This window comes from Euleptes europaea, chromosome 18, assembly GCF_029931775.1.
Source record: "Euleptes europaea isolate rEulEur1 chromosome 18, rEulEur1.hap1, whole genome shotgun sequence".
In the NCBI taxonomy this organism is placed as follows: domain Eukaryota; kingdom Metazoa; phylum Chordata; class Lepidosauria; order Squamata; family Sphaerodactylidae; genus Euleptes; species Euleptes europaea.
This window is the reverse complement of record NC_079329.1, coordinates 6,942,308-6,968,313: the sequence shown is the minus strand read 5'-3', so window position 1 is coordinate 6,968,313 and position 26,006 is coordinate 6,942,308. Positions and strand designations below refer to the sequence as shown.

General features: G+C 41.5%; 2 protein-coding genes across 2 annotated transcripts; both read left to right on the top strand.

The window, feature by feature from the left end:
* The first annotated feature begins 206 nt into the window (after nt 1-206).
* Nucleotides 207-8,215, top strand: LOC130490285 (vomeronasal type-2 receptor 26-like). Its single transcript, XM_056864110.1, has 7 exons — nt 207-338; nt 772-989; nt 1,596-1,887; nt 3,439-3,882; nt 6,342-6,569; nt 6,906-7,032; nt 7,293-8,215. Exons 1-7 carry the CDS (start codon nt 207-209, stop codon nt 8,213-8,215), a joined length of 2,364 nt encoding a protein of 787 aa, XP_056720088.1.
* Nucleotides 8,216-11,610: 3,395 nt separating this feature from the next.
* LOC130490283 (vomeronasal type-2 receptor 26-like) lies at nt 11,611-21,601 on the top strand. Its single transcript, XM_056864109.1, has 6 exons — nt 11,611-11,819; nt 12,334-12,625; nt 17,475-18,359; nt 19,545-19,754; nt 20,069-20,195; nt 20,700-21,601. The coding sequence occupies exons 1-6, from the start codon at nt 11,611-11,613 to the stop codon at nt 21,599-21,601; spliced, it is 2,625 nt and encodes an 874-aa protein (XP_056720087.1).
* Nucleotides 21,602-26,006: the final 4,405 nt, after the last annotated feature.

Below are 26,006 nucleotides of genomic sequence, written 5' to 3'. Positions count from 1 at the left end.
TCTGGTATTGCATACAAAGAAGTAGGTTGAGACAGGAAAGAAACGTTCCCTACGTCCACCGCTGAAAAGAGTGTTGGAAGAGTCAGGGGCCATCTGAGCCACCCTCTTGAAACCAGGCTGAACCTAATGATGATGCTGTAGAGGAGGCCCAGGACAGTGCATGTGGAGAGAGAGGTGTTCTTGGATTTCACATGGCAGAGTCTGAGATGTGGCTGCTGATACAAATGCTGCTTCTGCTTGTGGTGTATGAAGTACATAGTACGAAGTGCACGGGGGACAATTCTCCTCAGATTCCACATCAGTGGCATCAGCCAGGTGAACTCCTAATTGGTGGAATTGTAAATCATTTTGGTTGTACTTCCCAAAAAGTTCAATTTGAGTGGCACCCCTCCCAGGATGATACATGTTACCCAATGTAAGGAATTCAAGGCTCCTCTAATGTTGAGATGATGATGTCTGACTATATTTTAGAATTTTGCATATTTGCAAAACTGAATAGACATTTTATAATAATAATGAATAGACAATTATTGTGGCAACCAAAATAAGAAACTCATGTTCTAAGACACATTGGCTATTTATGCATGGTCAGTTTTGATGCTCACTCAAAGCTCCTTTTTTAAATGGGACTTTAAAAATGCCTAATCACGGTCCTGACGCAAAAGGAGAACACCCCCCCACTCGCCTTCATTCCTGTTTGCATAGCCATTAGCATGTGCATAGCTAACGCACTGCTGTTATTTTGCATGGTTCTTTGATTTCACTTGGCAGTGTTTGGCAGTGTGGCTGCTGATAAAGATGCTGCTTCTGCACGTGGTGTATGAAGTACATAGTACGAAGTGCACAGGGAACATTTCTCCTCAGATTCCACATCAGTGGTATCAGCCAGGTGAAATCCTAATTGGTGGAATTGTTACTCATTTTGGTTGTTCTTCCCAAGAAGTTCCTTTTCAACGGCACCCCTACCATGATGATACATGTTATCCAACGTAAGGAATTTGTGGCACCGCAAATGTAGATTTGATGATGATGTCTGGTTTTATTTTAGCAATTCTGTATATTTGCAAAACACAATAGGCATTTTTTAATAATAATGGATAGACAATAAGTATTGTGGGGACCAAAATGAAAGACTAATGTTCCAAAACACAAAGATTTTGCTTATATCAGTTACATGACCTATTGCTTCATGAATAATTTAGGAGTAGATTGCTCTGTTTCAGTTATCATACCTATACACTGAGCTTTTTTGAGCAAGGTCAGTTCTAAACAAGGGATGTCAGGACTTCAAAATAAAGTTACTAAGAGAGAAGTAATATTTTAAAAATATAGAAAATTTTGAGAAAATTAATGGCTCCACTAATGTAGAGATGAAAATGTCTAATTTTAGTAATTCTAAATATTTGAAAAAGTGAATAGTGGGAATGACTGATGGCTCAATGTCCAGCTTGTGGGTTTCCCAGTAGCGATGTGAGAAAAGAAAAGCGTCCGAGATGGGCCATTTGTCTGATTTAGCTGTGGCCTTATTGTGTTCTTAGATCCAAGGCCATAGATAGAAGCATTCTCTTTCAAACAACAATTTATTTTCTCTGCAGCCTGACAACAAAGTACTACCAGCATATCGTTGCCTTGGTGTTTGCCATCCATGAGATCAACAAGAACCCCAACATCTTGCCCAATGTCACTCTTGGGTTCCACATCCATGACTCCACTACAGACCAAAAATGGACATTCAGGACTACCTTGGATCTGCTTTTCACATCACTTGAACTCGTCCCCAACTACAAATGTGGCACCCAGAAAAAAGTGATGGGCGTCATTGGGGGACTTAGTTTTGAAATCTCATCAAACATGGCAACTCTCTTAAGTCGTTACAAGATCCCACAGGTATGATCAGAGAACTGAGATTATTTCGACTTTCACAAATCTCCCGTGCAGTTTAATCTCCCTTCCTGATCTAGTGTCAAGGGTTGCAAAGAGTAAGAACTATAAGCAAAAAATAGGGGGAGAGGTGAAATATGTTACATTGAATTTGGGTGGGATATGGGACTTGAAATGATAGTTGTCAATAAGGATTCCAAAGCATGTGTGTTGAATATTTGATTTGAATAAGTTGAAATGATTTGTGGGGGAGATCGTATAATAGTTTCATTCTGTTCATGCATGGGTGTTGGTTTGATTTGTTGGCCAACTCCATCCATCTACTGGATGATCCATTCTAAGTACTATGAACTGTGATTTTATTACAGTAGCTACTTAAAATGGAAGAAAATAAGAATTGCAGGGGGAAAGAAATATTATGGATTCACACAAATCTGGCAACTTTTTCTGTGGTTTTTGCCTTCTCAGATTATGAACAACATTCCTAGAAGGCATCATTTTGGTTTTTACTCTGAATCCTATTTTGAACACCAAGGCTAAAAGAATCTGATTCTTCTAGGATACTGCTAAAGAACTGAAATCAGCTTTCTCGTTCCAGTTTCCACATCTGGGTGGGGTCTGAATGGTATGAAGGAAGGTCATGATCAAAAGGAGGGAAATACAAAGAGATAATATCCCCTGTAGTGACTATATGGTCCAATTTTTAAAATATATATTTTAAACAAGCTACTCTTGAACTCAATTGATTAATGCCAGAATCTTGCCCATAAGAAAGAGCACTGCTGGATTTGACATGGAATATAGCACTGGATTCAATGGCATGTTGAAACCAAGGTTCTGTTTCACTTATACCAGTTAGTCAAAACTCATTGCCAGATTAGCATAGAAGGTTACATGTGAACAATCAATCAGCAATACTTTGGGGCATGGAAGGACACAGGCAGAAAGGAAATGATACCCAAAACACACCTAAAGTTCAACAATATTGATTAAGTTTGAAAACTGCTGATCTCAGTAGGAATCGATGTCATCTGAAATATCTTCTACCCAGACTCCAGTACCATAAAGTATCATTTGGTTCATTTCCCCCAAAAAGGTCTTAATGGTTGCCGGATAAGACATTCCTCCTACTGTGTGAAAAAAAATGCTAAAGTGTTTAGATATGGTGATATCTTTTGAGAAATTACCTTAAATTGGGCATGATTGATATTTAAAATTGTGGTCTTTTATGTATTTATTAATACTTGTTTTAATCACATTATAAGCCTCCTTGAGTTCTGCAAGGTGAAAAGATGGCTAATAAATATTTTAAATAAATCATACAAAAGTTTAAAACACTGCCACGGTTCCAGGTAAGTTTACTAGCAGCAGGAGGAAATGTGCAGACAAAAGAAGACATGCCATGGACTGGAAAACAGAGTTGTCTTTTATGCAATTTACATTGCCAATACAATAAGTTCAAGATCTAGGATAACATTTAAAGACCTTCTGAAAGAAGAAGGTGATAAATACAGTATTCCTATTCTCTCTCTGTAACATGATTTTTTTCCTTATTAGTTTTCATTTGGCTCATTTGAATCAGAAGTGGATAACCCAACCAGTCTCCCTACCTTTTACCGCACGGTCCCCCAGGAAGCCCTTCAGTATGAGGGAATTGTCCAACTACTTCTATATTTTGGTTGGAAATGGGTTGGGCTCATCACTCTGAAGGATGAAGGGGGAGACCGTTTCTTGCAAGCATTGGAACCGATGCTTTCCAGGAATGGAATCTGTGTGGCCTTCACAGAAAAAGCTACAGGACAGATCCATTGGGATGACATACATTTTATGTTGAAATATCTTGACAGAAGAAATACAGATTTCCTGGATAGCAAAGCCAATGCAATTGTTGTACATGGGGAAACTACAGCATTTCTCTGGCTGGTGACCATTATCTTTATTCCCACATTTTTAGTGAATTTTACAGATTTGGATTATGTGGAGAGAATCTCTACAGGAAAAGTGTGGATTACAACAGCCCAAATGGATTTTGCATTCAATTTTGTACAAAAGCCATATGATATACAAATATTCCATGGTGCTCTTTCCTTCACAATTCATTCAAAGGACATCCTAGGATTCCATACGTTTCTCCAACAAATAAAACCTTCCTGGGCAGAGAAGGATGGTTTTCTCAAGGCATTCTGGGAACAAGTCTTTGATTGTGCATTGCCAGATTCCATTAAGCCAACAAGTTTGGATGAAAAATGCACTGGAGAGGAGAGACTGGAGACTGTCCCGGCACCTTTCTTTGAAATGAGCATGACTGGCCATAGCTACAGTATCTATAATGCTGTCTATGCCATTGCACATGCTCTACACATCTTGGCCTCTGCCAGAACCAACCACAGAGTGATGGAGGATGGGAGCATCCTGGCTCTTCTAAATGTGCAACCATGGAAGGTATTTACTCCTCACTGACAAAAAAAGAACCCTGCCATGCTTAGGGTTACAAAAGGGTGGAGCCAAATGTTGCTGATTGTGCAAGATCACTTCTGTGTTAAAACCTGAAAGTGACATCAATCCCCTATTCTTAGCATGATGCTGTCAGAATTCTGCAAAATTCTATGGTAGATGCCATGTAAATTATGAGAAGTCCTACAGAATCATGGAGTATTTCCCTCTGACTAAGAGGAGCAAAAATCTAAATATCGTGTTGAAAAGTGAGAAATTACATCTCACCATGTGGTAAGTGCTAATCCTCTGTCCAGGAGTTTTACCAACTCCCTTTCTGACCAGCCCCTGCGGACTTCTCTTCCTGCTTCCTTTGGCTTCCTGCAGCTTTGTAGGGAACATGGGGGCATGCCTATTGTCCTTCTAATGGATAGGCTCATTTTCTTATATATGGTGATGAATGCTGCTGGCCAACAAAATGCACTCTGGATTAGGGCTGTTGAAAAAAAATTCGGTAAAATTCGGATCTGGCAAAATTTGGCCCATTTTTATTCGGGAAATGCTGACGTCCGAACTCCCCCGATTTAGATCCGTGGAATTCAGCATGAAATTCGGAGTTTGTGAATAATTCGGCCGTTAAAAGCCATTAAAAACATATTTGCGCCTTTCTGCGGCTCCCGGGGGAATATGTTTGGAGGTAGAGGTCACAAACTTTCAGTGTAGCTTGAGGGGACTCTTCTTGCAAGAACCCCCACATTTTGTGAATATTGGGTCAGGGGGGCCCAAGTTATGGGGCCCGGAAGGGGTCCCCCATCTGCCCACTGGAATAAAGCCATTAAAACAAATTTGCTGCTTTCTGTGGCTCCGCAGGGGGGCATTTTTGGAGGTAGAGGTCCCAAACTGTCAGTGTAGCTTGAGGGGACCCTTCTTGCAAGAACCCCCAAGTTTTGTGAAGATTGGGTCAGGGGCCCCCAAGTTATGGGGTCCCCCCCAATTGGAATAAAGCCATTTAATGCACATTCGTAGCTTTCCGCGGCTCCAGGGGGGCATTTTTGGAGGTAGAGGTCTCAAACCAGTGTAGCTTGAGGGGACCCTTCTTGCAAGAACCCCCAAGATTTGTGAAGATTGGGTCCAATCTTCACAAAACTTGGGGGTTCTTGCAAGAAGAGTCCCCTCAAGCTACACTGAAAGTTTGAGACTTCTACCTCCAAAAATGTCCCCACCTGGAGCCGCGGAATGCAGCGAATGTGTTTTTAATGGCTTTATTCCAATGGGCAGATTGGGGGGACCCCTTCCGGGCCCCATGACTCAGGGGGCCCTGACCCAATCTTCACAAAACTTGGGGGTTCTTGCAAGAAGGGTCCCCTCAAGCTACACTGAACTTTGGGACCTCTACCTCCAAACATGACCCCCGGAGCCGCGAAAAGGTGCCAATGTGTACATGCACCCCCCCCCCCATGGCAATCTCTCTCACACACAAACAGATACTCTCTCTTTCTCTCCCTGGGCTGCGCAGCAGCCGGGTTCACACATTCATCCACAACTGATTGGCCAGAAGAAGACCCCGCTTGGCCACCGATTGGCCACGGGAGAATGCTGTTTCAGGGCGCTGAACTTGTACGAATTTCTTTGATGTCTGCCCGAACTCATTGAGTTCAGTTCGTCGTTATCCCGCCTTTTTTTACTTTAGGTCCATTCGAAGTAGAAACAGCTGAATCAGGGAAAATTCAGCTGTTTTTCATGTCGGATGGAACCGAATTGACAGCCCTACTCTGGATGCAGCAAAACCAAAATGGACTTTTTTGGAAGCTCCCTCAGCAGCATCCGTTCCAGAAACACACTGAATCATACTTCATTCCATTATCTTGTAACTGGCAATGGAAGCTTATTCTCATGAGCAAGCAAAATCTTCCATCCTAGAAGAAAGTAATCTAAAAATCTGATTCAAATCTAAAAGTATTGGTGAGTAAATTCCAATCCGTCCAGTTGACTCCAGTTACCTTAATGCTCTTTCTCTTTCTACTAAGCTCCACGCCCGTCTTCAGAGAATTGCTTTCAACAACAGTGCTGGAGATGAAGTAACCTTTAACGAACATGGAGAATTGAAAGGTGGATTTGATATTATCAACTTGGTCACTTTTCCAAATAAGTCCTATGTCAGAGTCAAGATCGGGAGGTTGGATCCTCAGGTTCCGCTCAATAAAAGAGTTATCTTCAATGAAGACAGAATTAAGTGGAACAGACACCTCACACAGGTGAGAAAACATCTCTGCTTTCTCTGAAAAATATACAAAACTCTTTCTCATTTAGTGAAATGAGGAGACAGAAGATTTAAGGAGGATAGCAAATGGACTCAACGATTTTTAATCCACGAATTTTGCTGATTGAGCACTTAATAACAGCATCAATGGGCTCAACAAGCATGCAACATTTCAACCTCTGTTGGTTCCATGGTCCTTTGGATAATACACATTCCTCCTTGAGTTCTTAGATAGTACTCTTCCATTACCTTGACAACTTTTACAGGTCTTGTAAAGCAAAATAGTCCCAGAATCTTTTCAGTTCTACATTCTTGTTTTCTTCAAGCACAGCTACCTCCCTTATCTTTGTGTACTAACTACTGCAAGCCTGGTTACAGCAAGAAAAAGAAGGAAGGGGAGCCATTCTGCTGCTACGATTGTGATCCATGTCCAGAGGGGAAAATTTCAGAGAAAGAGGGTAGGAAATGCTCTGATTCATATTGCTCCCATATGCTTTGTAGACTGATTGCATGAAGGGAAGGAATTTAAACATCCACACTATGGGGGAAATGGGGAAACATGAAAAAACTTCTTGGTATGGAACATTCCTTGGGTTGCCCCATTTATTTCTAGAGATTTGATTAATACTTCTAAGAAATAATGGAAACTCAGTTTAAAAGAAAACAGAACTTCCGGGCATTGATGAAAGTGTCTAAATAGGTTCTCTTCTCCTTTCAGACATGGATTCTTGCATGCCTTGCTCTGAAGGTCATTATCCAAACCTGGCACAAGATCAATGCATTCCCAAGATTCCAAATTTCCTTTCCTTTTCTGAACCCTTGAGCATAATTTTAGCCTTTTTGGCTCTCTCCTTTTCTCTGATCACAGCCCTGGTGCTCGCAATCTTTATCAAGTACAAGGACACCCCCATCGTTAAAGCCAACAACCGGAGCCTCACCTACTGTCTACTCATCTCTCTCCTCCTATGCTTCCTCTGCTCCTTGCTCTTTCTCGGACAGCCTAACAAGGTGACCTGCCTCCTCCGACAAACGACATTTGGCATCGTCTTCTCAGTTGCTGTTTCTTCTGTCTTGGCAAAAACTTTCACAGTCATTCTGGCATTTATGGCCTCTAGGCCAGGAAACATTTTTCGAAAGTGGGTGGGGAAACAATTGGCATATTACATTGTTATCTCTTGCTTCTTTGTTCAAGTTGGCATATGTGCTGTTTGGTTGGCATCTTCTCCTCCCTTCCCAGATGTGGACATGCATTCACTCAGTAGAGAAATCATAGTACAATGCAATGAAGGGTCAGCCACCATGTTTTACTGTGTCTTGGGCTACATGGCCTTACTGGCCTTAGTCTGCTTCACTGTGGCTTTCCTCGCCAGAAAGTTGCCCGACAGTTTCAACGAAGCCAAGTTCATCACCTTCAGCATGTTGGTCTTCTGCAGTGTTTGGCTGTCTTTTGTCCCCACCTACCTGAGCACTCAAGGAAAAGACATGGTGGCCATGGAGATCTTCTCCATCTTCACTTCTAGTGCTGGCTTACTAGGCTGCATCTTTTCCCCCAAATGCTATGTCATTATCCTGAGGCCTGAGTTGAACAGAAAAGAACAGCTGATCAGGAAAAAAGCATTAAACCAGGATGGTCAAACATAAGGCCCGAGGGCTGGATCCAGCCCCTTGATAGCTCTTATCCAGCCCATGAACCAGCTAAGGGAGCCACCGCCACCACCCCACTCTCAATTTTGGCTGACAAGGCAGGTCCTGGCCCGAGCAAGTGACATTATTTCATATCCGGCCCTCATAACATTTGAGGTCATCATCATCATTTATTTATTACGGTCAAATACCAGCTTACACAAAAAGAAATATCATAAATAATTTAAAAATGTCTAGTATTTGATCAAATGAAAATTTAGTTACAACAACTCTTGGTAAAATGGTCTGTTTAACATGTCTGTTAATGTTATAATGTCTTTTAAACAGCTTCTTCTGCCTTATTACACATGCCCTGGCACAGAATCTCGCAACCTGATAGGTAATATCTTTAACACAATCATCTAATAACAAAGTAGTGTGGCTAACTCTATCTCTATCTGGAAAGCTAGACAAAAGTGGATCGATGAACATTTTACGTATGTCTTGATAAAATGGGCATTGTAAAAGAACATGTTCAACTGTTTCCACCATTCCAGATTGACATGGACAGAGGCGGAGTTCGTAAGGGAGACAGGCATATCTCCCTTCAAGAAGAGCAGACGGAAGGGCATTAAAGCTGGCCAAAGTAAAGGCTCTCCAATGTTTGGGGTAATCTAAGGCATAGAGATAATTTGCGGGAGCCAAAAAATTAATACGGTTCTCCACTACTGGAACCGAGTGAGCCCTTGATCTGTCAGCTTAAAGGGCAGTGTCCCATAGCCTCTGTTTGGCTACAGTTTTTGCTCTTTGATAGCCAAGATTTAGTAGAGTTGTGCTTGATAATCCTAAATGTTGCTATTTATCCTCAATTGATTTAATCCATTTTGAGGAAAAATTATCTGCAAAGATTGGGGGAGTTAAACCAGATGGGAACAGCTTAAGTTTAACCAATTAGAAATAGCATGGTACCATGCACATGTTTCTAATGTTACCATCCTGGCTTCCAGTCTGATCAATGCATTTGAAATACATTGTGGGACTCCGAATAGGGATCTGAGGACTGGACCACTTCTAATTTGTAGTATCTGTTATAGAGGCATATCTGCCACCCAAACATGAGTTGAGGAATTACCTTTCCCTGGAAAACTTTCATAGCAGAAGGTATGTGAGAACCCCCTTTAGTAAGAAAGAATCTCAGAGTTGCCATAGCAGTCGTCTGAGATGACTCAGACACTTGGGACAGCTGAGCTGACCATGAGCCAGAGGCTTGAAATACTATGCCTAGGTATCTAAACACCTTGACTTGGTCGATCTCATGACCATCTATCTGCCACTATGTTTTATGGTCTTATGAGAGAAGACCATAATTTTGGTCTTAGTGAACTTAATTAATAAGTGCTCCTCTTTACAATAGTTCACAAGTGCTCTAAGGGCTCTTCTAAGCCCTATCTCTGTGTGAGCTAAGATTACCGTGTCATCTGCATACAAAAGTGTGGAGATTGGTCTGTTTGCCATGTTGGCTGGATGGAAATTAGAGTTGGATAAACATCGTACCATAGAGTTTATATAAAAATTAAAGAGCAGAGGAGCTAAAACGCATCTTTGTTTCACTCCTCTTTTAACTAGGATCTTATGTGATAAATGACCTTGGGGGTTACATCTCACTGCTAAATAATTGTTCTCATGCAGTGTGCGTATGAGGGCAAGCAGTCTCCAGTCTATAGTGGAAGCTTCTAATTTTTTCCAGAGTCTGTTACGTGAAATGCTATCAAACACCATCTTATAATCAACGAAGGCTGCATAAAGGGCCCCCCGTGGTCTGTCAGTATATTTCTCTACCAAGTGGCATAGAATCAGACATTAATCCATTATGGAGTGGCCTCTTCTAAATCCAGCTCGTTCTTTTGCTAGAATCTCCTCTCTATCAAGCCAGTCCCAGAACTTCCAGGACAGGTGTCTAGAATAAAGTTTGCTCACCACACTAAGAAGGCTTATAGGGTGATAATTTGATGGATCTGACTTCAACCCTTTTTTATAGATCGGAATAATAATGGCCAGGCCCCAGTCTCTGGGAATCTGTGCAGTTTGGTCTAAATAAGTGAAAAGCTTTGCAATGACTGGTGCATGTGTTCGATCCTGGCTGAATCCTGGCTAAAACAAGGAATAAAGGAGGCTAAAGCGACCATGCATTTTCGCCCTATGGCACAGTCCCTTCCTTCCCAAACCCTGCCCTCCTCAGGCTCCCCCCAAAAAAACTCCTGCCAGTGGCGAAGAGGGAGCTGGCAACCCTATCAGTAGCTTTGAGAACACAGGAACAGTCTTGCAAATCCTGATTGAGTTTTCCTCCTCCCTTCTTCTTGCTGCATAAAGGCACTACCCAGCAAGTAGTTGTTTAAGTAGTCTCAATATGGATATAAATCATATAAATACATGCTGTGATTTAATAAAATCTGACCATTTGATGTTTTTCAGAAAAATCTCATTTACTGTCAATTGGTCAGGTTGAACTGGAAGCATTTCTGCATATGCACAATTTTGCAAAAACCCAGTGAGAACCTGATCTCCAAGTGAACTAATCTCTGTCACCAGGAGATCAGTTGTAATAGCAGATCTCCAGTTACTACCTGGAGGTTGGCAACACCAAAATCAGGGTGCTTCTACACATTACCTGGGCCAGCATCTCTTGATTTCTTTCCTTCTATGCTATTTGTTGCTTTTTCATGTTTGACTTTGCAAACTACTTTGAAAAGGTCATCTGGACAAGTGGTGCAAAAATGTTCTAAATAAATGAATTCCCTCAAGGAGAAGTTGTTCACACTTCTTGCTTTGTTACTTCCTTTCAGAGATTCCTGATTTTTTTTTTATTGGATTGCATCATGGGTGGGCAGAGACTCTGGTGGTTATTCTGAGCTCAACATTCCAGGTACTGGGATAGAGAAGCTGGGATGAGATCAGACAAATATTTTTGCTTCACTAGTTCTGCAACTAATTATCCCAGGCAAATATTAACAGTCACACAGAGGAGATTATCTTCACTATAATTATCAGTATCACTGTCATTACTTCTCCCAGTCACAATTCTAATGTTTCCAGAAAGAAACAGGAAAAAAAAAACAGAAATAAAATCTTAAAGATCTCATTATAAAACCCTCCACTAAGCCATCCACAGCTAAAATGAGGCCGTTTTCACATTGCCACTCAATATCTCTCAAGCAGCATATGAAGTAGACAGTTGGGACATGAGAGATGAGGTTCCTACGCCCACTGTTGAAAAGAGTGTTGGAAGAGTCAGGCGCCATCTGAGCCGGCCTCTTGAAACTAGGCAGAAGCTAATGGTGATGGCTATAGAGGAGACCCAGGAGAGTCCGTGTGAAGGGAGAGGTGCTTTTTGATTTCACATATCAGAGTCTGAGATGTTGCTGCTTATCCAGATGCTGCTTCCTTGGGTGGTGTACAAAGTATATAGTATGAAGTGCACCAGAACCAATCCTCATCACATTCCATATCAGTGGTATCAGCCAGGTGAAATCCTGGTTGGTGGAATGGTAACTCATATTGGTTGTCCTTCCTATGAACCTGATTATGAGAAGAACCCCTCAGGGGATTATGAATGTTATCCAGTGTAAGGAATTCATTGTTCCTCTAACTTTGAAATGATGATGATGATGATGATGTCTGGTTTTATTTTAGCAATTCTGTATACTTGCAAAATGGAATAGGCCACTAAGCATTGTGGCTAGCACTTATACACATTTGTAGGACAAATGTAAGAAAGTAATTCTTCACAGAACACATGGGATTTGCTGATGCACACTTTGCAGAAGGATTACATGTCTTTAAGGGAGTTAAACAAATTCATGGATATATCAGGGGCTAGTTGTTTTGCTAAGTAACAGGAACCTCCAGTATCAATTTGAACGCCAGTCCTAGGTGGGCAGTGGGAATGTCTGATGGCTCATTGTCCTGCTTGTGAGTTTACAAGTAGCATTGTGGTGTGGGAAAGGAAAAGTATTGCAGATGGGCCATTTCACTGATTTAGCTGGGGCCTTATTGTGTTCTTAGATCCATCTGTGACCAATACAGATGTCATACATTGAAGCATTCTCTTCTCAAACAATAACTGATTTTCGTTGCAGCCTGATAACAAAGTTCTACCAGCACATCCTCGCCTTGGTGTTTGCCATCCATGAGATCAACAAAAACCCCAGCATCTTGCCCAATGTCACTCTTGGATTCCACATTTATGACTCCACCATGGATCCGAAATGGACTTACAGGACCACCCTGGACCTCCTCTTCACATCACTTGAACTTGTTCCAAACTACAAATGCGGCACCCAGAAAAAAGTGATGGGTGTCATTGGGGGATATAGTTCTGATACCTCATTAGACATGGCCATTCTCTTAAGTCATTACAAGATCCCACAGGTATGATCACAGAACGATGATTATTTGGACGGTCACAAATCTCCCATGCATGTTAATCCCCCTTCCTGATCTCATGTCAAGGGCTGCAAAGAATAAGAACTATAAGCAAAAAATAGGGGGAGCGGTGAAGTTTGTTAAATTGCTTTTGGGTGTGATATGGGTCTTGAAATGATAGTTGTCAGGAAGGATTTCAAAGGATATGTTGAATACTCGATTTAAATATGTTGAAAAGATTTGGGGTTGTTACAAATTTTTTATTCTGTTCAATGCATGGGCGCTGATTTGATCTGCTGACCATCCATCTACAGGATGCTCCATCTACTGGATGATCCATTCTAAGTAGTATGAACGCTGTTCCTATTACGGTCACTATTCAAAGTGGAAGAAAAGAAGAATTACAGGGAAAAGGAAATATGATGGATGATAGTTGTCATGAAGGATTCCCAAGGATGTGTGTTGAATATTCCATTTGAATATGTTTCACATTCTCAGATTATGAACAACATTCTTTGAAGAAAACATTTTGTTTTTACTCTGAATCCTCTTTTGAACACCAAGGCAAGAGGTGTCTGGATAGAAAATTAATTATTAATTTTATCTCAGGGGATTTTATTGGGATGATTTAGCTTATGGTCTTGAGGCCAATAGAGATGTTCCATTAAAGTGAAGTTTCCTGACTCCAGTTTCCATATCGGGTGGGGGGTCTTAATGGTGTGAGGGAAAGTCATGATCAAAAGGGGGGAAATAACAAATGGAGATTTCCCCTTGTTTTGAGCACATGCTCCAATTTTTAAAATATGTATTTTAAACATGCTCTTCTTGAACCCTATCTGTTGAATGCCAGAATTTTGACCACAAGAAAGAGCACTGCTGGATTTGACATGGAATATAGCACTGCATTAAATGGCATATTGAAAACAAGGTTCTGTTTCACTCATAGAAATTATTCAAAAGTAATTGCCAGATTTGCCTGGGAGGTTGCTTGTAAAAACTCAGTCAGCATCTCTGTGGGGCAAAGAAGGGCATAGGCAGAAAGGAAATGATACCCACAACACCCCCCAAAGGTCAACAATATTGACGAGGTTGGAATGCCGCTCATCTCAACAGGGATATCTCCTTGATTGGGAAGACGATTCATTCGACAAATCAGTAACAATTCATACAGCTTGACACAACGAACAATGAATTTGAATCCAAGGGAAGAAGTGTTTATCCATTTAGTAAGATTCTTCCATCTCATGCACTTATTCTCCTGACCACATTTATACCTGTGCTTTTATGTCTGTACACACAGCATGAACGCAGAAGTCATCTAATGTTCAACAAAGGACTACATGAGATTTCTGGCTGAAAATATTAATTAGGGAAAAGCGAAATGCTTTTTTTTTAATGGAAACTATATTATCATTACTATATTATCATTACGTAAAGGTTTAATGATAGAAGAGTGCGGGTGTTAGAAGCTTAGAGTTGTTTTCAGAAATCATATTTTATCTTGAGAAAAACGACGTGTGCAGGCCAGGTAGTAAGAAATGAATATATATATATGTTCATAAGAACATAAGAAAAGCCCTGCTGGATGAGACCAAGGCCCATCAAGTCCAGCAGTCTGTTCACACAGTGGCCAACCAGGGGCCTCCAGGAAGCCCACAAACAAGACGACTGCAGCAGCACCATCCTGCCTGTGTTCCATGGCACCTGATATAATAGACACGCTCCTCTGATCCTGGAGAGAATAGGTATGCAGCATGACTAGTATCCATTCTAACTAATAGCCATGAATACCCCTCTCCTCCATGAATATGTCCACTCCCCTCTTAAAGCCCTCCAAGCTGGCAGCCATCACCACATCCTGGGGCAGGGAGTTCCACAATTTAACTATGTGTTGTGTGAAAAAATACTTCCTTTTATCTGTTTTGAATCTCTCACCCTCCAACTTCAGCAGATGACCCCGCGTTCTAGTATTATGGGAGAGGGAGAAAAACCTCTCCCTGCCCACTCTATCCAAATGATGCATAATTTTATAGACCTCTATCATGTCTCCCCTCAGCCGCCTTCTTTCCAAGCTAAACAGCCCTAAGCATCCTAACCGCTCTCCATAGGACAGTTGCTCTATTCCCCTAATCATTTTGATTGCTCTTTTCTGCACCTTCTCAAGCTCTGTAATATCCTTTTTTAGGTGTGGTGACCAAAACTGTACACAGTATTCAAAGTGTGGTCTCACCATAGATTTGTACAAGGGCACTATGATAGCAGCAGTTTTATTCTCAATTCCTCGTCTAATTATGGCCATCATGGAATTTGCCTTTTTTACAGCAGCCACACACTGGGTTGACATCTTCATTAAGCTATCCACTACCACCCCAAGATCCCTTTCTTGGTCTGTCGCTGCCAGAACAGACCCCATCAGTGTATATGTGAATTTAGTTTAACATACAAAGGTTTAATAGACTGCAGTAGAACAATTGATGTTAGAAGGCTAGAATTGACAAAATCTTGATATTTTTATAAACTATATTTCCATGTTGGGTAAACTGTCTTGAGTAATGTAGGCCATGCAATAGGGCTGACGATTCGGTTTGTCCCGAAACGAAAAACAGCTGAATTTCCCCTGATTCGGCGGTTTTTAGTTCGGATGGAACCAAACTCAAAAAAGGCTGGAAAACGGGAGCCAAATTCAGCGAGTTCATGGTGTTCAGTGAATAAATTCAGCAAATTCGGGGTTCGGCGCAGCAGCATAACCGTCAGTTAGTAAGCAGCATTGTCCCGTGGCCAGGCTGGGTCTTCTTCCCCACCCTTAATGTGCATCTCTGACAATGGGGGTTTGCAATTAGCAGAGCTTGCCGCCCACACCCAAAGCTCCCAGCCCCGACAAACAGCTGAGCTGCGGGGAGCAAGGGCGGGGCAGGTGCGAAGAAGATGGAACAGAAGACATCCACAGTAAGACCCATTTTGGGGCTTTTCTCTATAATTTTTCTCCTCTGTGTGTGTGTGTGTTGGGGGGAAGCAGAGTCTGTGTGTGGGGGGGGGAGGGAGCAGTTTCTGTGGGTGGGGGGGAAGCTTTCACCTGTTCTGCAGGGGGGGTGCCCCCTGATGGAACAGAAGACATCCACAGTAAGACCCATTTTGGGCCTTTTCTCTATCATTTTTCTCCTGTGTGTGTGTGTGGGGAGGGAGCAGTTTCTGTGGGGGGGGAAGCCAAAGGGGGCTTTCGCCTGTTCTGCGGGGGGTGCCCCCTGAGTTTCTCTCTCCCTGGTTTGAGGGGGGGCTTCAGTTGTGTGTCCTCAGGTTTTCCCTCATTCATAAGATCGGTTAGGTCTATTTTGATGCTTGCTCAAAACTGGTTTTCAAATTGTGACTTAAAGAATGCATTTGCCTGGTCCTGAGTCCGATGCAAAAAGGGAAACTCCACCTCCTCCTGCTCCTTATGCATAGCTAGCTGCCTCTGTCCCTTCCCATGGTTTGCAAACTCCCAGGTGTAAGGTGTTGCTTTGCATGGTTGCAAACGTGTTGCTTTGCATGGTTTGAATGGTTGCAAATGTGTTGCTTTGCAAAGTTTGCATGGTTGCAAACATGTTGCTTTGCAAGGTTTGTATGGTTGCAAATGTGTTGCTTTGCATGGTTTGCATGGTTTGCATGGCTGCAAATGTGTTGCTTTGCAAGGTTTGTATGGTTGCAAATGTGTTTCTTTGCATGGTTTGCATGGTCTGCATGGCTGCAAATGTGTTGCTTTGCATGGTTTGCAAACTTCTTCACACCTGCCCCGCCCTTGCTCCCCGCAGCTCAGCTGTTTGTTGGGGCTGGGAGCTTTGGGCATGGGCGGCAAGCTCTGCTAATTGCAAAACCCCATTGTCAGAGATACATATTAAGGAGGGAGAACCCCTTTCGGGGCCCATATCTCAGCCCCCCCCCTGACCCAATCTTTACAAAACTTGGGGGTTCTTGCAAGAAGGGTCCTCTGAAGCTACTCTGAAGGTTTTGGACCTCTACCCCAAAAAATGCCCCCCCCCCCGGAGCTGCAGAAAGGCGCAATTGAGTTTTTAATGGCTTTATTCGGCCGAATTTCCCCCCGAACTCCGGATCTCATGCTGAATTGCATGGACCCGAAGTGGGGGAGTTCAGACTTCAGCATTTCCCAAATAAAAACGAGCTGAATTTTGCCAAATCCGAATTTTATCGAATTTTTTTATCAACAGCCCTGCCATGCAGCCATGTAACATATATGCATGTAAGTATTTTTTTTCTTTATCTGAATTGTTCTATTTTTCAAATGTCCCCACTTCCTGTATTTTTCCTACCCCTTTGCTTCATTTTAAAAATAAAACATTTTTAAAAAGGAAGTACATCTGGTGGGCATATAAGAGAAGGTCTCTTCAGAGGCAGTGCTACGATTATGGAAGAATCTCTTCTGGGAGATGCACCTGGCCCCCTCGCTTTCAGTCTTTTCGAAGCAGCTGAACACAGTTTTATTTAGGATTTGTTTGATTAATAAAGTCCTTTATTTATTAAGATTTAAAATGGTGTTCTTTTATATATTTTTACAATACTTGTTTTGTTCACATTATAAGCCACCTTAGGTTCTGCAAGGTGAAAAGATGGCTAATAAATAAAACAAACATTTTAAAAACTGCTACAGGTTCCAGACAAGTTTATTAGCAGCAAGAGAAACAACACGGACCAAAAAAACAGGTCTGGAAAGCAGAGCTTTATTTTAGGCAATTTAAGTTGTGGATAGGTTCAAGATCTGGGGTAACATTTAAAGACCTTTAAGACTTCGAAACAAGAAGTTGATTAATAGAGTTGAGTGTTCCTATTCTCCCTCTGAAACATGATTTTTTTCTGCTTTTAGTTTTCATGCGGCTCGCTTGAATCAGAAGTGGATAACCCAACCACTTTCCTTTCCTTTTACCGCATGTTCCCTAAGGAAGCCCCTCAGTATGAGGGAATTCTCCGGTTACTTCTGCATTTCGGCTGGAAATGGGTTGGGGTCATCACTCTGGATGATGAAGGTGGAGACCATTTCTTGCAGGCACTGGAGCCAATGCTCTCCAGCAATGGAATCTGTGCAGCCTTCATAGAAAAGGCTACAACAGAGGTCCAGTGGGATGACATAGATTTTATGACCAAATACTATGGCAATAATAAAGCAGATTTCCTGGACAGCAAAGCCAATGCAATTGTTGTACATGGAGAAACTGGAACATTTATGTGGCTGGCAGCAGTTATATCTTTCCCCCCACACATAAACACCCCAACAGGTTCTGATTATGGGATGAGAACTTCTGCAGGAAAAGTGTGGATTACGACAGCCCAGATTGATTTTGCGTTCACTACTATACAAAAGACATTTGATATACAAATGTTCCATGGTGCTCTTTCCTTCTCAATTCATTCAAAGGACATCTTAGGATTCCATACATTTCTCCAACAAATAAAACCTTCCTGGGCGAAGGGGGATGGTTTTATCAAGGAATTCTGGGAACAAGTTTTTGAATGTGCATTTCCAGATTCCAGTAGTCCAGCAGAGTCTAGTGAAACATGCACCGGAGAGGAGAGACTGGAATCTGTCCCAGCATCTATCTTTGAAATGAGCATGACTGACCATAGCTACAGTATCTATAATGCTGCCTATGCCGTTGCACATGCTCTACACATCTTGGACTCATCTAGAACCAACCACAAAGCCATGGATGATGGGGGCAGCCTGGCTCCTCTGAATGTGCCACCATGGAAGGTAATTACTCCTCACTGACAAAAACAGTCCCCTGCCATGCTTAAGGTACCATAAGTTGGTATGAGTGAGGAAATGGGGCTTTTGAGCCTTTTTTTTCTGCCCATCTGGGAGTGAGGAAATCACTTAGTTGTCATGGTCTCCTGCCCAGTGAGGCTTCTCCCTCTCTCTACTCCTGAATTTCTCCTGTCTCTGGATTTTGATGCCATTTATACACTACAGTAATGGGTATTCTCTTCCCATGGACTTGATTATAGACTCCTTGACCATGTTGCCCTTCCAGGCTTAGCTCTTGTGTTCTCCTGGGAAGCATGGCAGCTGCAATAGCTCTCTTCCCTTCTTTTTGTTCAATGGAGTAGGAAAGGGCTTTAATGTGGATTGCAGAGACCAGAATGGCTGCATTTTAAATGAATTTGTTAAAAAAAATTATTAATTTAATTTATTAAACAATTGAAATTGCTCCCAGTATTTCTAAAAAAAAATAAAAAAAATAAAAATGCTGAGCGAAGTCTAAAGAAAAGCTGGAAAAACAACAATTCCCAGTGATACACAACCTGAACAATGAAAAATGAGAATAGGCTATCGATTTGGGGAGGTGCAAGTATTTATGCGCCCTGACCTGGATGGCCCAGGCTTGCCTGATCTCGTCAGATCTCAGAAGCTAAGCAGGGTCAGACCTGGATAGTATTTGGATGGGAGACCACCAAGGAATACCAGGGTTGCTGTGCAGAGGAGGGCACTGGCTAACCACCTCTGTTAGTCTCTTGCCATGAAAACCCCAAAAAAGGGGTTGCCATAAGTCGGCTGCAACTTGACGGAACTTTATACACACACACACACACAAACACACAAGTATTTATGCTAGGGATTGTCCGTGGGACCTTCTGAATGCCAAACAAATGCTCAACACTGAGCCATGGATGTAGCAAAACCAAATAGATCAAGAGAATTCCTCAGAAACACCCTGAATAATACTTCATTCATTTGTCTTTTAACTGGCAATGGAAGCTTATTCACGTGAACAAGCAAAATACTTGCATTCATAAAACACCTTCTATCCTAGAAGAAAGTAATCTAAAAATCTGTTTGAAACAGCAATGTTGTAGTGAGTACATTCCACTCCATCCAATTGACTCTAGGCTCCTTAATCCTCTTTCTCTTTCTGCTGAGCTCCACATACTTCTTCAGAGAATTGCTTTCAACAACAGTGCCGGAGATGAAGTGACCTTTAATGAACGTGGAGAATTGAAAGTTGGATTTGATATTACCAACTTGGTCACTTTTCCAAATAACTCCTATGTCAGAGTCAGGATCGGGAGGCTGGATCCTCAAGTTCAACTTAGTCTAAGAGTGATCATCAATGAGGACAGAATTAAGTGGAACAGACATCTTGCCCAGGTGAGAAAACATCACTCTCTCGCAAAACTACACAAAGCTCTTTCTCATTTAATGAAATGGATTGGCAGCAGTTTTAAGGAGAGCAGATAGAGTCCATGAAATTTTAATCCACGAATTTTGCTAAGTCAACACTTAATTACATGTATCACTGCAACATTTAAAACTTTGTTGGTCCCATCATGCTTTGGACAGGACACATTCCTCTTTGAGATCCGTGACATGACTCCATTACCTTCACAATTACTAGAGAAATTCAGGAACAAACAACTCCCATTATCTTCTCAGTTCTACATTCTTGTTTTCTTCAATGACAGCTGCCTCCTTTATCGTTGTGTAATGACAACTGCAAGCCTGGTTACAGCAAGAAAAAGAAGGAAGGGGAGCCATTCTGCTGCTATGATTGTGATGCATGTCCAAATGGGAAAATGTCAGACAAAGAGGGTAGGAAATGCTTTGATTCATACTGCTCTTGTTGACGATCCCCATATGTTTCGTAGACTAGTCACCTAAAGGTAGGAAACTTAACATCTGGATTTCAGGGAAACATGAAAAAGCTTCTGAATATTGAACATTCCTGTGCGTTGCTCCATTTATTTCCAGAGATTTGCTTAATACTGTTGAGAAATCCTGGGAACTCAGTTCTAAAGAAAATAGAACACCTGGGCAGCAGGAGGGGATAATTCTATTTTAAGGAAAGAGACAACCAGGTAAGAAATTGAGAAGTATCACCATGAACTCTATAAATCCCATAAACTTCCCACCATAGGATTCACAATCTCATTTCGGCATCTGTTGAAAAGCTGAACAGCTGGCATTGCTCCTTCAGTATTTTTTATATTAGGACAAGTTTACAAAACTGATTTCATCCAAGATTTCTTGTTTTCATATCACATGAAACATGTGATACACATGAAAGTGTCTCAATAGGTTCTCTTCTCCTTTCAGACATGGATTCTTGCATGACATGCTCTGAAGGCCATTATTCAAACCTGGGACAAGATCAATGCATTCCCAAGATTCCAAATTTCCTTTCATCTGCAGAACCCTTGAGCATGATTTTAGCCTTTTTGGCCCTCTCCTTTTCTCTGATCACAGCCCTGGTGCTCGCAATCTTTGTCAAGTACAAGGACACCCCCATCGTTAAAGCCAACAACCGGAGCCTCACCTACTGTCTACTCATCTCTCTCCTTCTCTGCTTCCTCTGCTCCTTGCTCTTCATTGGAAGGCCTAACAAGGTGACCTGCCTCCTCCGACAAACAACTTTTGGCATCATCTTCTCAGTTGCAGTTTCTTCTGTCTTGGCCAAAACTGTTACGGTCGTTGTAGTATTTATGGCCTCTAAGCCAGGAAACATTTTTCGAAAGTGGGTGGGGAAACAATTAGCATATTACATTGTTATCTCTTGCTTCTTTGTTCAAGTTGGCATTTGTGTTTTTTGGCTGAGCTGTTCTCCACCCTTCCCAGATGTGGACATGCATTCACTCAGTAGAGAAATCATAGTGAAATGCAATGAAGGGTCAGCCGCCATGTTTTACTGTGTCTTGGGCTACATGGGCTTCCTGGCCTCAGTCTGCTTCATTGTGGCTTTCCTCGCCAGAAAGTTGCCTGACAGTTTTAACGAAGCCAAGTTCATCACCTTCAGCATGTTGGTCTTCTGCAGTGTTTGGCTGTCCTTCGTCCCCACCTACCTGAGCACTCAAGGAAAAGACACGGTGGCCGTGGAGATCTTCTCCATCTTCGCTTCCAGTGCTGGCTTACTAGGCTGCATCTTTTTCCCCAAATGCTATGTCATTATCCTGAGGCCTGAGTTGAACAGAAGGGAGCAGCTGATCAGGAGAAAGCATTAAACCCTTCAATCAGCTGTTCACTTGTTCTGCAGCTGTATCTTTATCTGAATCAAATTTGGCAATTTTGTTTTCTGCATAGATTGAAACCTGTGAACCTTTCCTTGACATTCTTCTGTAATAGGCATCTAAGACACATTTACAGAGTTGCTATGGGCCTTTATTCCTAAGCAGGGAGATAGGAAGAATTTTACATTTGAGTGGCAACTGTCTGTGGCTCAGTGGTAGAGCATCTGCTTGGCATACAGAACATCCCAGGTTCAATCCCTGGCATGTCCAGTTAAAAGGACTAGGCAAGCAGGTGATGTGAAAGACCTCCGTGTTTAGGATGCAATTATCCTGGGTAAGGTTTATGTCCTTGCTTAAACTATTTGTGGGATTTTTTTGTTTTATTTTATTTTGCTATGTCTATGTTACATGTAGCGTTCTTTTCTTTTTTAAAACAATTTTTATTTTCCATAACGTTATAACCAAATATTTCAACAATATGTACAATTTATCAGTTAAAAAAATGAAAAGAAAAAACAGTATATTATTGTTGAAAATACATCTTTGTTATTAAGTAAAATATGAAAAACTTCCCCTTCATCTTCCTCCATCTTTTTATAGACTTATTGCTCTTTTGCTTTAGAAATTCTAATCCTAATATTGTTTTATATATTTAAATGTAATTTCTTCGTTCAAAATCAATTCAACTATAATTACAAAGTAATTCAAACCAGAAATGCTTATTTGATTGTTTTAACCCAAATATAATATAACAATTATAGATTGTAATTATTAAGTATTGTATATAGTAATAAAACAATTAAAACTAAAAATAAAATTAATATATCATGTTTTTCCAACAATATCTTTGAAAAGTGGATTAGATCAATTAATAAGCTTTAAGTTCCCCCATTTGAAGTTCAATTTCACAGTAAACCCTCCATGCCTCCCATTAACCATGAATTGTACATAGTCTTACTGATTTATCAATGCAGTAAGTTTTGCCATTTCTGCCATTTCTAACATCTTCTGTATCCAGTCTTTTTTGTCTGGAATTTTCATTGTCTTCCATTTAGCTGCATAGTGGCATATATCAAAAATGATCTCTGAGATAAGATAGAGTCAGGTATCATACTTAGTAACATCATCTCAGGTGTTTTAGGTACATTGTTTTGTATAATTAACCTTATTTCATGGTAAATCATGTCCCAAATTTTTTTTTGCTTTATCACAAGTTCACCACATATGGCGAAATGAACCTATTTTGTTATTGCATTTCCAACACTTTGGGGACATCAATTTGTAAGTCATTGCCAGTTTTTTAGGTGTTAAATACCATCTGTACATCATTTTATAGATATTTTCTCTTAGTGATTGTGAAAGTATGAGTTTCATGTCTTGTGACCGAAGTCTTTCCCATTTGTTTAATGGTATATCATGGCCCAGCATCTGTGCCCAGCTAATCACAGTGGGTTTTATTCGTTCTTGTTCACAATAAAGTTCTAACAATAACTTGTACATTTTGGATATTAAATGATCATTTGTATCCAGTAAAAGTTTTTGGAAGATTGATTTATTTTTAAGAAAACCTGTTTTCAAATCCTGAAATTACATGTAGCTTTCATGGCACATATTTGTTACATCTTGACGGTCCGTACCGGATGCACAGAACACAATTCGCTTTAAAGTGCTGCCGGTTTACTTGTATCTCATTGATCTGATGAAGTCCCCCAAAACGTGGATGTATGACTAGCCACACGTACTCTTCTGCTGCAAGTATTTGGACTTTTGCCTTCAGGCAAGTTGAACTATGCTCCTTACCCCCCCCCCCTTGAACTTTCACCATATCACGGTTCCATGCGGTTTTTGCGGGAGGGGCAGTCATTCTACGAGGCCTCCTGCCTCTGCTTTGATGTTTCATGTGTGTATGTATGTATATGTGCCAGTGTGTTGCATTGGATATCCTTGTACTTCACCTTTTGCTGTTGCTTGTTTCATTTTTGTTACAATATTGCATTTATAGTCAGCATGAAATGAATGTCTGACCATTTAAATTTTGCATTGTCGTTCGTTTATTTTTGAGCCTTCGTGCTGCAAACCTCCAGGTAATAGCTGGAAACTTCCTGCTATTACAACTGATCTCCAGCCGATAGAGATCAGTTCACCTGGAGAAAATGTCTGCTATGCCAATTTCGACTCTATAGCATTGAAGTCCCCCCTCTCCAAACCCTGCGCTCCTTAGGCTCCACCCCCAAAATCTCCTGCCGGTGGTGAAAAGGGACCGGGTAACCCTAGTTTGAGACCCTGGAGAGCTGTTGCCGATCAGAGTAGACAATACTGACTTTGATAGACCAAGGGTCTGATTCAGTATAAGGCAACTTCATGTGTTCATGTGAGTGTTTAATTCTTGTAAGTCTCAAATGTAAAATGCTGGTTCAGGATATTATGAGAGAGAGAGAGAGAGAGAGAGAGAGAGAGAGAGAGAGAGAGAGAGAGAGAGAGAGAGAGAGTATTTAGAGGCCTAGTAAGAGACAATCAGCATTATTTCTGGCATCCCTCTTATTGCACAGCTTTATTGAAAAGAAATGCCCTTACCTGCATGGCCCAGGCTAGCCCGATTTAGTCAGATCTCAGAAGCTAAGCAGGGTCAGCCCTGGTTAGCATTTGGATGGGAGACCACCAAGGAATACCAGGGTTGCTGTGCAGAGGCCACCTCTGTTAGTCTCTTGCCATGAAAACCCAAAAAAAGGGGTCGCCATAAGTCGGCTGCGACTTGACGGCACTTTACACACACACACACACACACACATTGAAAAGAAAACTTGCCAGGTACCCCTTGCAACTGGTGGGGGGTGGGGGAACTTACCTGCAGGACACTGAAGCCTAGGCCTCTGTCATCAGCAGTGCCATTTTTATGACACAGTTCTGCTCAAATTCCAAGTCATACATGTGGTTGCCAGTGACATGATGATGTCACTTCTGCTGCACACTGGAAATAGGGTTGCCAACAGATCAGTGACACCACAGAGGGACCGACTGACAAAAGGAAGGAGGCACAGGCGGATGGAAAGTCAGATGATGAAAAGACAGGCAGATGGATGGATGAACAGAAGGATAGATGGATAGATGGATGGACAGACGATGGTGGAGAAAAGGATGGGCGGATCCTTTCACTTGTATATACTCCCCTGATGGGAGTCCAGTAGCAACTTTTAGTTCAACAAGCATTTGAGGGTATAAGCTTTGGAGAGTCAAAGCTCCTTTTGTAAGATATAAGAGCTTTAACCATAGAAATGTTAGACCCCGCAATTTTACTGCAGACCAGCACAGTTCCCTCTAAAACTATCCTCATGAGCAAAGTTTCTAAACCTGTACAACCCTCTAAAAACCCAAATCATGTTGGAGAAGGCCAGCAGATATCCTTTGAATAAAGTGTTCCTTCAACTATATTTGACTCATAAGGTGCGAAGTTGGTGTGGTGTGAGTACAGTGAAGCTTTTCTTGTTACTCACTTTATCACTCCACTGCAGAAAGATCCTCCCTGGCTGCCTTTCTATTTCCATTCAAAAGTCAAATTGCAAAATCTTATTTTCAGGCCCTAAATGGCTTGCAGTTGGAGGACACAAAGGACCACTTCCTCCCCTACTGTACATCCCATCTATTAATTTTCCCCTCACTGTTCAGATCCTCCTGTTCTCCACACCCCTGCTTCAATCAGTGAGTCACCTTGGGCCCAGAAACAGGGCTTTTCCATTTGGCATCTTGCCCATTAGAATGCTCTTCCCTTTGAGGCTCGCCTGACACCTACACAACTATCATTTAGGTGCAAGGCCAAACCTATTCTCTTTGCCCAGTTGTTTGCAAATATACACTGGTTACTGGAGCGTACGAGAGAATTTCAGAAGAAAATCAGCTTGTGTTTCATAGATTACAGCAAAGCTTTTGACTGTGTGGATCATGAAAAGCTATGGCTGGTTTTAAAGGAATGGGTGTGCCACTACATCTGATCATTTTGATGCGCAACCTGTACTCTGGACAAGAGGCCACAGTTAGAACAGAATATGGAGAAACGGAATGGTTTCCAATTGGCAAAGGTGTCAGACAAGGATGTATTTTATCTCCCTATCTCTTCAATCTATACGCAGAACATATAATTAGGAAAGCTCGATTAGATTTAGATGAAGGTAGAGTGAAAATTGGAGGGAGGAATATTAATAATTTGAGACATGCTGATGACACTACATTATTGGCAGAAAATAGTGAAGATTTGAAATGACTACTGCTGAAAGTTAAAAGAGAAAGTACCAAAGCAGGACTACAGCTGAACATCAAGAAAACAAAAGTAATGACTACAGGAGAATTACACAACTTTAAGGTTGACAATGAGGAAATTGAAATTGTTCAAGACTTTCTATTCCTT